This window comes from Marmota monax, unplaced genomic scaffold (assembly GCF_021218885.2).
Source record: "Marmota monax isolate L192 unplaced genomic scaffold, Marmota_monax_Labrador192_F-V1.1 WCK01_AAM20220418_F8-fsc00039, whole genome shotgun sequence".
Classification (NCBI taxonomy): domain Eukaryota; kingdom Metazoa; phylum Chordata; class Mammalia; order Rodentia; family Sciuridae; genus Marmota; species Marmota monax.
Genome location: NW_026693602.1, coordinates 6248259 through 6264673, shown reverse-complemented (window position 1 = coordinate 6264673; position 16415 = coordinate 6248259). Strand labels below are relative to the sequence as shown.

Here is a 16415-nt window from a genome sequence, read left to right as displayed (position 1 = left end):
TGGCCCAACGTTCCAGTCCTCATCCCTGAATGGTTCTATGTCCTGTATGCTGCATTTCAGCTGATGGTATCTCTGTTCTTAAAAATCAACTAAATTAAACACCTGGGAGGTTTTTTTTTTCTTTTTTCCTCACTTTTCTCTCACTCATTCCACACTATGCTCATAAGTTACCAAATCCTCCTAAATACTTTTTCAATTTATGTTCTGTAATAGAAATAATAATGGCCCACCAAAGATGTTCACATCTTGATCTCCCAAACCAGTGAATATGTCACCTTATGTAACAAAAGGGACTCTGCAGATGTGATCAAGTTAAAGCGCTCAAGATAAGGAGATTATCCTGGATCATCTGAGTGAGATGAACCCAAGGCAATAACAAAGGTCTTTATGAGAGAGAGGCAGAAAGATTACGTCAGAGATGAGGTGTGACAATGTAAACAGAGGCCCAAATGATCCAGAGCAGAGGCCATGAACCAAGGAACAGGAGAGCTGGAGACATTCTTCCTGAGGCACTGAAAAGAAACATAACTTGCTGACACTTTGATCTTCCATCCACAGACCATTTCAGACTTCTGAACTCCAGAGCTGCCAAATAATGATCTTGCATTGTTTAAATAATGATCTTGCATTGTTTAGGCCCATTAAATATGTGATAACTCATTGTAGTAGCATCAGGAAATAAATACATCCTTTATCTGAGTCTCTATGTCCACAGCCCAGGGAGGGTTCTTATTACATCTTGCCTAGAACTGCTTCAATCTCTTTATTGTATTTTGTTCTCTGCTCCATAGAGGGTCTTCTGAGCACTTTCCCTTGCTTACCACCCAAAGCAATCATCTAGAGATTCCTCCCCAAGGCCTATGTGGTCCCTTAGGATCTGGCCTTTGCCTAATTCATCAAGTCACATTTTTCTTTCCTACCTCAGACACTGCTTGCAGTCTGGGACTTCTTTGACTGTATAGACATTTTATCCTCTAGTTAGAATGCGTTCCACAGTCCCAACTCTTCCCCTAGCCCTTGCAGGTGAGTGTTAATGCCTTGTTGATAAATCATCTCTCCAGAATCTCATCTCTTCTTTCCTTAAATGAGATGAGATGGTACTATCAACTGCTTCCATAATGCCCCATTCAAGATCTCTTATATCTGTCTATGTGTCTCTTTTTCATCAGACTGTTAGTTACTCAAGAAAAAAACTTATCTTTGAATGCACAACACTCAACTTGGCACATAGTAGTTGGTTGAATGCCTTAATTTTTTGGAATTAAACTAAAAAATATTGTACATCTATGAAAATATGAAGTTTCTAGCAAAGGGAAGGAAATTATTTCACAGTAAATTAAAATAAAATATTGATAAACTGACAGACACATATGTCTCCAGTGAAAGAAATGCTAGCACATGTTATAAAACATCACAACTCATTCGGTTATTTATAACCTGGGAAATTTATCTATAATTGGAAATGTTGAATAAAGCAAGTTGGGGTTGCAATGGTAGACTTTCAGTTTAAAAGTATAAATTACCATTGCATTCATATGATGCAGATAAAATTCATATTTGGTAAATGAAGGGAAGAGATTCTATAGGATAATGCAGCAATTTAAAATCTATATTCATACTGGAATCCAGCAAAAGCCTCTGTAATGATCTTCCGTTTTATTCCATGGCTGAAAGGTTAATAGGCCCATCTCAAGGCTTCTTTTGTTGCTTCATTTACTGTTGAGTTAAAGGTAAATTGTGGAGAATATCTTACTTGAAAATTATACTACCTGGACACTGCAGATTATTAGGTCATAGATTCTACCAGAGAAACTGAGAAGTGTGAATGTCTGCTCTATTCTTGCTTTTTCTCTGAAACCCAGAAAACAGCAGTAAATTCCCCAAACAGTGAAGCAGGGGATTGCAGCAGGTACCGGGGAGGTGGACTTTTCTTGCTAAAATAGCAAACTAACCAACCTACTTCTTTTGCCTTATTTTTTTCCTCTCTCTCTCTCTCTCTCTCTCTCTCTCTCTCTCTCTCTCTCTCTCTCTCTTTTTTAGACCTTTGATGCATAAATAAATGAAAAGGTTGAGGCATTTTACAACATCCATGGACAATTCTTTTCATTAGTACAGGCATTTCTAACACCCTCAGTATCATTCTCATTTGCTTTTAAATAATAACACCCTTTCATTTCTAAAGACTGACTTTAATGGAATACATTATGATTGCACTTAATTCATTCAAAGCTATTTTCTTTTTAAAATGTTGCTGAGCGGTTCCTCATTTCATAAGGCTTCATCCTGATCACGCCCCAGTTTCTGCTGGCTTACTTGCCCTTGTGGATTTCCCCGTAGCCCCATCTCTATTTCCTCTGCCCAGCAGGTTTCCCTCCATGGACTGCTTTAGCTGTTCCCGGGTAGGCTGTTTTCTTCAATATCATCTACTTCTAAGCATGTTATAATTATTTTACCATGAGTTTCTTCACACTTGTTTATAAGATCACAGATGGGCAGAATTTTAAACTATCCTTTTGCATTTGATTTCTGATTTTGCTATGTTGTTGCCAGAACCTCTGTGATATTAAAACATTAGAATTTAATTCGTTTTCATTGAATCCTTAGAAATTTGGGGGAATGGTCCATAGGTGCTCATAAACTATATTTGTTTATTAGATATTAACTGTATTTACTATGTATTGATAAGTTTAATTTTATGTATATAAACACACACACACACACACACACACACACATATATATATATATATATATATATATATATATATATATATACTAAAACCATTATGAATCTTCATATTTGGTCAGTTTGATCTAAACAATTTCTGAAGTGTTAAAATCGCCACAGAAAGTTGGTAATCCATATAAATTTCTCTATTGCTCTGCCCACTGCTTACCTATTCCTACCAACACAGAAACTTCTGAAACCAAGAAACCATGCAGGAGATGGGACAGCTAAATTAAAAGTAAAATCATTTTCCTCATTCTCCTGGCAGGATTATAGAAACTAAGCCTGTAATTCGACTTGAATTGCTTTACTATCTGTTGGATTGTTCAGTGGTGAGAAAACTTTCCAAATCACAGTTCCCTCTTTCTCATCGCCCATAGCTAGGAGAGGCATTGTCTTAGTAAACACCGCTATAACAGGAAAGTCTCATCACCAATCTCCAATTGATGGAAAGTTTTTCTGTTTTTGTCTAGTAAGCTAAAATTCCAATGTTTATAAATAGACTAAAAATAAAACATTTGGCAGTCAGAAAACAGAAATAATTTGAGATGCTTTTATTTAAAGTCATCTAAAATGTTCCAGACACTTCCTGTGTGCTTTTGGATAAACTACTGAACTGCATCCTGCTCTGGTTTCTGTATTTTTATTTGTTTACATTCTGTGAGAATTTCATCTCTTCAAAACCATTCACCAGTGGCAGCCTGCACTTCACCCTCCACAGAATCCTATTGTTTTTCTCTCCAAAAATTTTTATTTATCTGACCTTTCATTTTCAATCCCAGTTTAGACTTCTTCATGCCTATGTTTGTGCAAAAGCTCATCAGCTAGGTTTTGCTGATCCTACAATTTCCTTGTAAGTTCTTCAGCAGTATGACAGTATGACCTTGCTCATTTGCCACTATGACCACATTATTCTCTTCAGAAGTGTCCATCTTCAGATCAAGTTCTTTTTTCCTGATATAAAGTGGACGTGACACAACCAACTTCTCTGTATGTGTGCACCTCTCTTCTATTCAGATGGAAGTCTTTTATGAACCAAAATCACAGTGCACATTAACTATATGGTTTTACTCAAATTGTAAACACACACGGCATCATAATTCAAAATCAACTTCTATCCTCCTGCCTAGACCCTCTCCTGTCCTTAAGGCATTTACAGCTAAAACACATGGTTTCAAGATTAAATTGTATGTTGGACTGGTTTATCATGGATTCATCTTTACCCATGCTTAATTACTCTTGTATTCCTATAGCTGAAGACTGGTAGCACATTTCCCACATTATAAAGATACACTGCTAATCACAGAGTAGATATAAAAAAAATTAACAATGGATTGACTCATAAATAAAACCAAGTAATTGTCTTCACATAAGAGATGCTTTGATTCCACAGTCTGAAATTTAAGAGTGATTTGATAATTAGAATTTCTACTCTGACCTCTTTGACTTTCTGTGTTGCTCTAGGCAAGCCATTTTAGCTATTTTGGACTCATTTTCTTAATCCAAAAAAGGAAGTTGGGCTTGTCATCTGTCTTATTCATGGAGAGTGGTGAGGAGTATCCTAGTCAACACAAAGCACGTGGCTAATACAAAGTTTCATAAAAGTGATAAATAACATCCATTAAAGAATTGAACCGTCGCTCAATTTCTTTTGCCCTTTTAGTCTTTTGATTCAATATTCTCTCACTGAAATTTGAGAACTCTAATTTGAGAAAGTATTTTACTAATAATCATAGACTTTCTAGATTAACCTTTTCTTATCATAGGCACACCTGGATGATATCAAATTATTCTTTTGAAGAAACCAATAACTGTATAGGAAAAAAGCAACCAATAACAGGACTTCAGTAAGGGAAATGTGAGTGAGAAAGACTGAGTCAGAGGATCACCTGTTTTCTGTGGAATAGCTCTTTAATCTCAGACAACATGTTCTTTTTTCCTCTAATTCCTTACACAAAAAAATTATTGTTTTCTCTCTAGATCATTAATTTTCTTTCACTGTGAATTACGGAGTGGAAAAACTAAAATCATCTTCTGTATGTCTAAGGAACCAGAGAAAATACTTAAATCAATTATCTTTTCATAGTAAACCATCAGTGTCAGATAAGTGATATCTTTACTTGTAATAACATGTCCTGTGAGGTAGATTTTGCTTAGTGGTATCATGTGAGCAAAAAAATGAATAAATTTTGGAAGATTAGGTTAAACGGGCTGGGGATGTGGCTCAAGCGGTAGCACACTCGCCTGGCATGCGTGCGGCCTGGGTTCGATCCTCAGCACCACATACAAAGATGTTGTGTCCGCTAAAAAATGAAAAATATTGAAATTCTCTCTCTCTCTCTCCCTCCCTCTCTCTCTCTCTCTCTCAAAAAAAAAAAAAAAAGATTAGGTTAAACAGTTAAAATACCAATAGAACATTTCTGATAAATATATTAAATGTTTCTAAGAATATTTCTAAAGGAAGAAAATAAAAGAAATCAGAAACTATTCACAGATAACAGCTGGGAAGTGTTCAACAACGGAGATCAAATATCATCTAACAGTATAGAAGGTGAGGGGGGGCTGCTAAGGAGACACAATTGTAACTTTGCTGGTAACACAATCTGTGGCTGTGTAATTCTTCCAATGCTTTCTCTTTCAAAATGTACATCGTAAAGCCTATCACAGTTTACAAACACTTGGGGCCATGTGAATTAAATAGGTTAAATATAGGAATTAAATAGGTTAAATATAGGAATAGTAAAAAAGAAGTGTAACTCAACTCATTTTTTTTTCCTATCATTTGAAAGAATGCTATCTAGAGGTATGAGGAAAGGGAAAGATTTGGAATTTTGTTGAAGTTCAGTGTTTATAGTATGTGTGCATTGTGTTCATCCACACTGTTGTACTGAGTTTAGACAAAATCTAGAATACTGCCTGGTGAGTCCTCTGGGATTCTGCTCTCTAGAGGTGTAAACGACACTTTGTCCTGGTGCTGCCACTGCACTGGGCTCTTATTTATTTAGACAAGCTTTGCTTCTGGTTTGGGGCCTTTGTCACTATTTACTTTGCTTCTAATGTTCCTCATCCCTCCTCCTCTTCATCTGGGTACCATGTACCCATCCTTCAACATCCACCCATACTACATCCTCAGGAAAGCCATCCCAAATTCCCAGACCCAATCACGTTCACCTGGTTGTACTGTAGCTTAGCACCTGAGATTGACCCTAATTTGCAACCATACATTTGAATGATTAAGAAAAAAAATATCCCCAACTAGTTCCTAAGTTCTCAAAGCAGAGGCAACACCCAAGCTATTAACCATGTATTTCCAGCACCCACTATTGTATTGATTGGCAATAGGGAGGTGCTTAGTGATTTTTGTTGAATCAATAAATGAATAACTCTAAACTTTGACTTTAGCTCATTGAATAACACACTATGAAATATGGAAATATAAAGTGGAGATAAATAAGTTTAGGCAGAATTCAGAACATGAAAGAAATCTTTATATTGCCTTAAGATTTTAGGACATGAAATACTTAATAACAATGGCATGTTATATAATTAAAACATTAATTACTATGAGAAAAGTAAGATTAGCATCTTTTATTTTTAAGAAAAATTTAAGAAGAAAAACAACTGGCTTTCTAGATATTTCTTTGGGTTACAGCCAATTATGCTTAAGTGATTTTATTGTAGCTGGAGGGTATTTCTATTTTTGTAGTGTTTAAGCTGAATTAATGAATCCTGTTTCATGTCTTTCAGAGATTAATAAATCTTAGAAGCTAAAAATCTTAAAGGACATTGAATCCTAATTATTTTTTATTTCTGAATTCTTTCAAACATCAAACATTTCTTAGATCATGGTTTCAGCCACTGCTCACTGGTGACCAGGTGTTCTTGAGCTTTTAAGATCATAAAAACAATAAGAGGGCTATGAAGCCCTGACCTTCAAACACAGACCTCTAGGAAGTCTGCAAACATAATTTTTAGGGCATGTAGAGGCAAAAGAGAAAGTACCCCTATGTCTTGCCCACCCCCTTCCAGATGTCTAATCATCTCAATATGAATTAGACATGGCCCAAAAATTCAAATAGAAAATCATTAGATATATCCCAGTCAGAAAAGTTTTGTGAACCCCAACCAGCATGTTTAAAAACTTAATGACAGTTCCAAAACAAATGACTAGACCTTATATATTTTATAAAATGCACGTCAGCCATGTTCATTAATTTTAAAATAAGCATAGCTGCATATCACATGTTTTCTATTTCCTTTCAAATTGTATAAATTTTACTAGTGCCTAAGTTATTAGGTTCCTTTTTTCATTATTCTCCCAAGACATGCACAGGAAAAAGTGCTGCTTAATCTCCCATGTCTATTTCAAAGTGAAGTTGGGTCATGAAAAATTTAGCTTTTCTTCTGCTCTACATTTCAGATCATCACTTTTTTTCCAAGATATTATTATTAAAAATATTTCTTGGGAGGAATGCAGGAGCCTAACTGTCTTTTCACAGAAAGTCTTTGCAGTAGGTTGTTGGACTAAGAGTTTCCTCTAAAAATAAATAAATACATAAACGTGAAACCCTTGAGAACGTTTACCTCATTTGTGTTTCAGGAAGATCATTGCAGGGAAACATGTGAAGGCCAGAGAAAGAGGAGAGAGCAAATCCTTGCTACAGACAAGAAATGAAAAGATTCTGAACCAGCCCAGGTACAGCCCAAGGACAGACTCATGTGGCCATGAGGAAGAAGAGTGCTTACAGGAGACTGCATCTGCCACCACGTTCAGTTTTCAGTACAGAAATATGGTGTTAAGAAAGGTGCTTCACCAGGGCTGGGGATATAGATCAGTGGATAGAGTGCTTGCCTTGCATGCACAAGGCCCTGGGTTCAATCTCAACTACCATAAAAAACGCTTCAACAAATTCACGGAATCAGTGATAAATAATCCTAATCATTAAAGGCCAAGGCCTTCAATTAAAAGGAATATGCACCATTAAATAAGAAAGAAAGCAAGCTTGGCTGGGGATGTGGCTCAGTGGAACAGAACTTGCCTATCATGCACAAGGCCCTGGGTTCAATCCCTAATATTGAAGAAAAAGAAAGAAAGTGAAGCACAACAATTATTATTAAACTATCAAATTTTATTAAATGTTCACTTAAAATATTTTCAAGTAAAAATATGTACAAAAACAGATATAAAAGTTTGGAGCAGCTAGAAGTGTAACAGCTATACATACACATAAATACAAATTAAATTCGATGCAAATTGAGTGACATCATATTGCACTAAAATTTATTCCATATGAAAGTACATGCATCAAGAGTTTCCATCAGATGAAAGCACACTTACTTCATAGCGTCTTACCACTTACACAAATAGCCCATAAACACCATCTGGCAGCGTGATTGCTGCACCAGAACCTTCCCCAGAGGGAAGTCATTTAGCAGTAGAAAAATCTATTTTATTTCACATATCACATGTTGGAACAGGCATCAGTGCCAAGGAACCCTAAGAAAGAAACAATGCAATCCATAAATCAAACTCCCTTTGCACCATTTATATTTTCATAGTTTAATATTTTAGTCCTCCAAATATGGTTGGACTATAGATGCAGAAAAGCAATTTTGCTCTTTAAGAATTTATTAATGAACACAAGATATTGTGAAAAATTTGTACAAAATATATACCATCACCTTTACCAGTTTCCATTATCAGAAGCCAGAGTGAATGAAGTAACTCAGCCAGAGATGAGGACCACTAAAAATATTGAAGATCATTCTTCAATATTTTGGATCTTTCTGATCCTGTACTTCAGATCACTAGGCCATCATGCTCCCCCAATTTGGGACTGATACAAAGTCACACAAAAGCATTCCAGCTAGGCAGGAGGATCACAAGTTCAAAGCCAACCTCAGCAACTTGATATGAAACCCCATCTCAAAAGTTTTAAAAATTTTAAAAATGGGCTGGGGATGTGGCTCAGTGGTTAAGTCACCCTGGATACAATGCCTAGTATGAAAAAAAAAAAAGAAAGCATTCTAAGCAATCCAGATCCAATTTAGGGATTTAGGGATTTACTGGTCTGTAAATTATAACTTAAGCACAGCAAAAAAGAGATGGTTTCCAACATAATCCTCAAGAGTAGATTCAATTGATGCAAATCATTGATGCTTGCCATAAAATATAAATGGTGTTTAAATGCATTTACATACAATACCTAATAATAATTCTAATCATTAAAGACATAATAATACATTAGCATGGACATACCAGCACACATATGAATTTTTCTACCCTGTAATAAATGAAAAAAGTTACTGTGTACTAGGTCAAATTTTTAGACATAGCTCTACAAAAGAACCCAATTTAAGTAAATACAGATATATGTACAATAAGACATGAAAGACTCATCATGAAATAAATTTAGAATTAGTAACTAAAAACCATCTCTACCAGTGCATCCCTACCTTGTAATCCACAATATGACAAGTAAGAATCAAGTTCTTTGACATGTAGTCAAATCCTTGACAGAAAAGTAAGACAATTAAGCTCACCAAGCATTCAGTGCAAGAGGTCATTTGTCTCGGCTTTTCTGGCATGTGCTTATGAAACCACAGGTAGCCAACAGTCAGCATCAGTAAAACACAACAAGGTGTCCATCCATCTGCTTTGCACAAGGAGAACACACATCTGATCCTGACATTTGCAAAGTTCCCAAATATTGAGAAGTACTACTGAAGACTCCTCACTATTGTGCTACAATCCACCCACAGAGACAGATTTGCTGCCAATGTCTGCGTTCATTTTGAACACGTTGCTAAAACAAAGTACATCCTGATATTGTTACCGATTTTGATATTGATATTTTGATACTGATATTGTTACCTGATATTGTTACCTTTTTTTAAAAGAAGAACCCAGTTTTTAAAACATAAGTATTAAAAGCTTAATTCCAAGTTAGGAGTGGCAACGCATGCCTGCTAATCCCAGTGGCTTGGGAGACTGAGGCAAGAAGATCTGGAGTTCAGAGCCAGCCTCAGCAAGGTGAGATGCTAAGCAACTCAGTGAGACCAGTCTCAAAATAAAATATAAAATAGGGCTGGGGATGTGGCTCAGTGGTTGAGTGCCCCTGAGTACGATCCCTGGTACCCATCCACTAAAAAAAAGTTTAGTTCCAGATTGATAGCAGCAGTAATAACATCACAAGGAAAAACTACTAGATAACAAATTTCTCTAAGGAGAAGATCAGATTGTTTAAAATTGTTGGAGGTTTCTGGTAAGCTTGTGCAATAACCATAACTATATGTGTGTGTGTGCATACATGTATGTATGTGTGTGTGTATATATATACACACACACACACACACACACACACACACACACACATACATATAAAATGCTTTTTTGCTTTCAGAGTAATAAAAAGTGCTATGGGGTAGTGTTTGCAATAATTAATATACATAGTTGTTTATGTAGACCATTTCTAGTAAATTATAAACATACATTCATTTGAAACCATGTAGTTATTTCTCCAAAGTATTTTTCTACTTTAATATCATATTTTCATATTATATTAGTCAGCAAGTAGAAATTTAGAATGGAGAAGTTCCATGGGAAAAAAATTAATTCAGAAATCTTTGAAATAAGACATCTGGATTCTAGGAACAGAGAACCACAGTGCATCGTCCTCTGACTGGCTCTACTTGAACATGCCCTAATCAGGTTCATTAGTAGGAATGTGTGGTCTAACTTCACAATGCGTGTTAAAGTAAAGCCACTCACTACCCAATTATACAGCTGCAACATCCAAAGACCTCACACACTTTTCCACAAGATGCTGTGCAAAATTCCCTGTTGCAAAAGGTGCTCAAAATAGAGTCATTACTGCAAAGGAGATAACTGCGCATTAGTCTTTGTTTTCATTTCCCCTCTGGCTTTCAGTGTGGCCTTTAGAGGCCTCAACAAGAGGTAACCAGGACTTAGCAAGTAGGTCTTCTAACCAATAAATTATTTCACTTGAAAATCATACTTTAAAAAAACTCAGTAGTGTATAGGTTGAGGGGGAAAAACAGTATGCTCACTTTCAAATCACTGCAGCCATCTGTATGGCTCTCAGATGCCTAATGCTCCAGTTTCTGGAGAGAATCGTTATCTATAAAACTGTATAGGCAGTTATTGATGCTATAAATGTACCCTTGATCCACACAGGCTGAAATACGCACATGGAACAGAGAGCTATTTGGAGACTGGAACCATCCTCACTATTTTAAGTCAGTGGTTAACTAAGAAGAAGGGAAAATACTCCCAGGAAAGTCAATGTAAGTGGCAAATTCACTAATTATCTAGATTCACTAAGAAAATCTAGGTAATTGTGTGAATGCAAATTAAGACTCACTTCCTAGTTTGAGGGCTTAATGTTAAAAAAAACCAACAAAGGAATCATTAATTTATTCAAATAAGACGGAGAAATGGTTCTCAAAGGTCAAGTTAATGTTGCTATGAGCTTGTAAGGAAGGACAATATCTCACAACATGAAGAAAATGGGTGAACTTTCTGAGACCAAGATGTACCCTTTTGTGAATCTGTATTTGATCTAAAAATAGATAAAACACTTATTTTCAGATACCAATTAATTTGAAAATGCAATAAAAGGGAGAAAGGATTATCTTCAAAAACTGACTGCTGGATTACATTTTTTAAATACAGTAATAATAAACTACAGCCTACTTAGAGGTCACACTTTTAGACACTCCAGATATTAAAATAGATTTTTAAAATACTGTTTATGGGGAAATTAAGCTAAAATACATATATAGGCAATAATTCCTTTACATATAAATAATGTAAACGGAAGCTATGGAAATAATTCATTATCTACTCTAATTAATATGCACAATGAGCTTCTTGCCAGCTACACAATGCCATGATTTAATTCCTGACTTGGAATGGTTAGAAAAATAAAATGCATCTCTGTAAACATTATCAGCACCAAAATACTGCATATCATGTAGAGTAAAAATGAAGCAAGATTATATTCAAGTAAACTCAAATTTCTTGAGTCATTTGTATTCAAATCTCAAATTTCTCTATTCCTTTCCAAATGAAGAAAAAGACCTATGATTAAACCCACATTTGCTGTTTTTCTGTCATTTACCACTGACACATAAAATATGATAAAGGTGAAGCTATTTCCTTAAATAGTGCATATCTTATGAGAAAGCTACACACTTCAATTAATGTATAAGTTGAATATTTTAAAATATATCCTATTAATGTCCCATGCTTATTTCTATGGGGAAAATAAAGGACATTCTTTTACATTACTCACAGAAATAGATGCAGATTTTGTGTGGGGCTAGAAGCAAATGTACTTTTGCTGATCTTCTTTAAGAAAGTTTATACAAAATTCCTAATACAAACTTAGGTCCAGGATCTTGGAAGTGGCCTGTCTATGTGAAAGGTGCTGCAACTTATGTTTCATTAGCTTCTCAGGATATTGGTTTATGCATAGCAATTCATTTTTAATATTCTCCAATTATGTTACATAATATGTTGCATAACATCAAAATAGTTACCTCTAATCAGAAACTACTCTTCATTTCCTGATACGCTGACCTTCAATTCTCTATCTTTTCTCAACTTATACCTGAATTGTAAGAGACCAACATTAACAAAGGTCAGAACTGATATCTTTCATCACCTTACATTCATCTGCCAATTGAGATAAAATAATGAATTTCTTGAAGACTCATCACAGTTCATGAAGTATTCTGTTATTATAATTATACTCCTGTTAACCATCTGTTGATGTATCAAACAGCAATTGGGGAAACAATCCCACCAGATAAATAAGACAATCTGGAAGCGTTTCAATGTACATATTTTAGTGTTAAGAGAAAGTGCCCTCCATTGCTAATGTAACCTAATATCTGACTTCAGCAGGGCTGAAGGAGCATCAGTGTAAGTGCACAGAGTGGATGCACACTCCTTAGTTTTATGTTTTGAAATGGAGCCAGCCATCTTTTCTAGGATAGATCAGTAATCTCCTAAAGAAAGACAAGAACACAGTCTACTTCCGGTCAACCACATCATGATCTGTAATAGTCTAGTTTTCTTCATTTGATCAAAGTAAAAATCAATCTAACATTTTAAAATAATAGGGTCAAAATAGCTCTATGAGAAAAATATTTACTGCTAATATTCTTAATCATGAAAAGAAAATCATTCCTAATTTTAGTTATGTTTTAGCTTTGGAAGTCTTAACTATATCTTCTTAAATCATAATTAAATATTTGAGAATTTATGTGCTAAAAAAAGAATATTTGAAAATAGCACATTGGTTATTTTAAACTGTATTGGGTATTGGCCACTTTTCTGTAATAATAAACTCATGGTGTTATAGAAATGTTTGACTATGCACAAGTATAACACATGCATAGCCCATACACACGTACGTGCATATACATATACATCAATCTAAATATATGAGAAACACTTTTACTTTGCATAAAAATATGCACATACAAGTGTGCAGAGTTTTTGAACTAGAATCTGTTTTACATGGTGCTGTGTTGAATATAAATTATAAATGCTCATTCCTTGATTAAAGAAACCCTGTTTTTCCTGATATTTCCTAAAAATAAAGTAAAATATGGCCTAATCGCCATCGCTTTTTTAAAAAATTAATGGCTGACTTTTTGTCTAGTTAAAATTGGTACTCTAATGGCTTTAGAAACTAGGCAATAGACAAAACATTGTGGAAAGTAAGGGAAAGAATTATGAATATATATACTAACTAGACTCTACAATGATATATTTAAAGAGATATTAGAACCAAAATGAACGAATAAATAAAAACATGAGACAAATCGGCTACTGGTGAGATAAGCACATTAACTTCAGGAACAACCAAATCCTACCTAAAACTCTCCAAGAGATGTAGCTATATTTTTTACTGGGCTAGAAAAATCTCAAGAAGAATCTGCTATTTAGATCTTATGGGTCTATACAGTGTAAAAATTAGTATATAAAAGAATTTTTTACTGTAATAATATATAGTTGGCAGAGATATGGGCAAATTAACAATTTATATTGGAAAAAGGGACTACAAATCAAAATTTGAAAACCCTATGCAAAGAATAAATGAAAGAAACTGATAGGAATTTTCTTAGTAACCTAAATACTAGGTTTAGCTAAAATAAACATCAATCTTGGGTATATATTAAATGTGATAAGAGTGAAAATTAAAATTAATGAATTGGAATTACTCCACATTTTAAATCATCATTTCTACTTTGAATAATTATCTATGAAATCTGTCTGGTCTTAATGATTTTAATCAGTATAATTCTTTGAAAATTTCTTATTTTCAAACAGACAAAAATTAAGGGATGAAACATACTCTGGCCATGACTGACCATTTAATCTTAGATATGTATAAATAATAGCTTAAATTTTTCATAATTACATTACTCTCATTTGAAAATTCCACAATATTTTCTAATTCTGACATAACACCACCTGTATGAAGACACACGCTCATGCAGTTTCTCCTTCTTTCAATAAACTTATTATCAGTTATCTCATTTGCAGATAGAATAATTAAGGTAAGGAAACTACTGACAAATCCTAGATCCAGAAGTGAAATTTTTTTAGAAACATCAGTTGTGAATCTTATTTAGCAGTGACATTTCTTCCTATATTTTTATGTAAATACAATCCTTTTCCTAATTGATCTGGACAGTTCTACCCACAGAAATAGTTTAATAAAGGATAAAATACATACAGGAAATGCACAAACTATTAAAATTCATCACCATGTTAAAATAGCCATGAACTAAAAAAAATTTTCAAAATTACTAACATTGCATCAAGATGCAATTACAGAGATGGACCTAATGTTTTGAATATTTTCTTTATTGGTGATTTCTCTCATGCTGATATTCTAATTTGAAGACTTAAGAATGTATATATTTAGATATGTTCATCAATGGGTAAATTATTAGAAAAACAGGAGTCTACTCTTAATTTGTTACCAAAATGGACACAACATCTTGATCAAATGAACTGACATGAAAACCGAATGGCACATTAACTGTGGACCTTCCTCACAATGAGTGAAAAGATATCTAACATAATAAATTCTCAAGGATTTTTATTCAAACACAATTCTTGGATTTGCCTCAGAAACAACAGCTCTTAGAAGCTGTTCTTTAATATGTTCAAGAAAATTTGTACATTCCCCCTCATCTTTTGTTCAAGTGCTCTGGGTATATAATCCAAGAAAGGATGAGTGATATCCAAGTTGATATCTAAGGGAAGCAATGCAATGCCAATATACAATTTCTGTCCTCTTTGCCACAACAATAACATATATTCTTTTTACTCAGAACAACAGAAAACGTCTTCACAGTATAGTCATCTACAGTATGTAAAACCATGTTTACAAAACCCCTATGTACAGAAAACATCTCAGTCATCAATGTAAAAGTTCTCAGTCATGATACATACGTTATAGAGAATGACCACTATATTAATTGTCTATTCCTTTAGTCTTTTTCCCTAATCCCTACTAGTAGCTAGCTTTCAGAGACTCAAGAATTATGTGAACTCATGATGCAATTTGCATATTAGTTTTCTACAACTACATAGAGTTTTAACTAAATTTCTCAGAAATCAGTTTTAATACATGAGCTATGAATAAAAACAAATGATTCCTTTAGTCCATCACCAAAGTTGCAATACTCCAGATTTTCAGGAAATGAATTAGAGATCCATATTGCATCTCTCCCTTGGGAAGAGTGTCAGGATTTCACTGCATTAGTTCATAATTTGCGACAATCTTCTTCTGGTACAACTTCCAGTATTATCTGTAATGTTCTGGTTATTCTATCTGCAAATAAATGAAAAAGAAAAATTAAAAATGCATAGAAATCAGAAATGCATAAAAAGAGCAAAACATGAATTATTTGGGGATGAATACTGAAAACACACAACCACCTATTTCATACAGTACTTTCAAGAATTACTTACTTCATTAGAATCCTATCATGCTCAATTAATTTACTTGTCACTTCTGTAACTCCCCATGATGGCTTCTCAGCAAGAATACATTAATATTTTGTATTCAAATAAGGACTTTTATTCATGAACCAGGCAACTGCAAATATTTTGAGACAACAGGACCAAGATACAAATGAATGTTCAAGAATATACTGCATTATTCAGTTTAAAATTGGTTTGTTTTTTCTGTACCTATGAGATCACAGCCAGAAGAATCAGAATACAATTTCCATTCTCTAACTTGTATGTATTACTGAACAAATCACCTTATCTCCCAGGGCCTCATTTATCTCATAAGCCTAGGGAGAGACTTGGACTAAGTCAATGATTCTCAAGGTGTGGTCCCTGGACCAGCAGCATGAGCATCACCAAGGAAAATGAAATACACTTTTTGGAGCTCAATTGTACACCGATTGAATTGGAAACTGAAGGAGGGGCTCATTAGTAATTCTGTAGACACTACAATGTAAGAGCCTCTGGGATAGAAGATTTCTAAGGTCATTTCATCTCGACAGTCCTAGAACTCTGTGACTCCGGCTTCAGGGACATTCTTGTTTGCCTCTTTATCATTGATCCCTATGGAACCTCTTCAAGTTTCTACTAATCCTGGACCAGGCTAGAGTTTATCCTCTTGATG

General features: G+C 34.5%; 1 protein-coding gene across 1 annotated transcript in view; it reads right to left on the bottom strand.

The window, feature by feature from the left end:
- Positions 1-7835: 7835 nt before the first annotated feature.
- The window catches only part of Slc7a11 (solute carrier family 7 member 11), a 73875-nt gene continuing 65295 nt past the window's right edge, over positions 7836-16415 (bottom strand). The window contains exon 12 of the mRNA XM_046459649.2: positions 7836-15608. Coding sequence (XP_046315605.1) covers positions 15541-15608 — 68 coding nt within the window. The 3' untranslated portion in view covers positions 7836-15540. The remainder of the gene's footprint in view (positions 15609-16415) is intronic.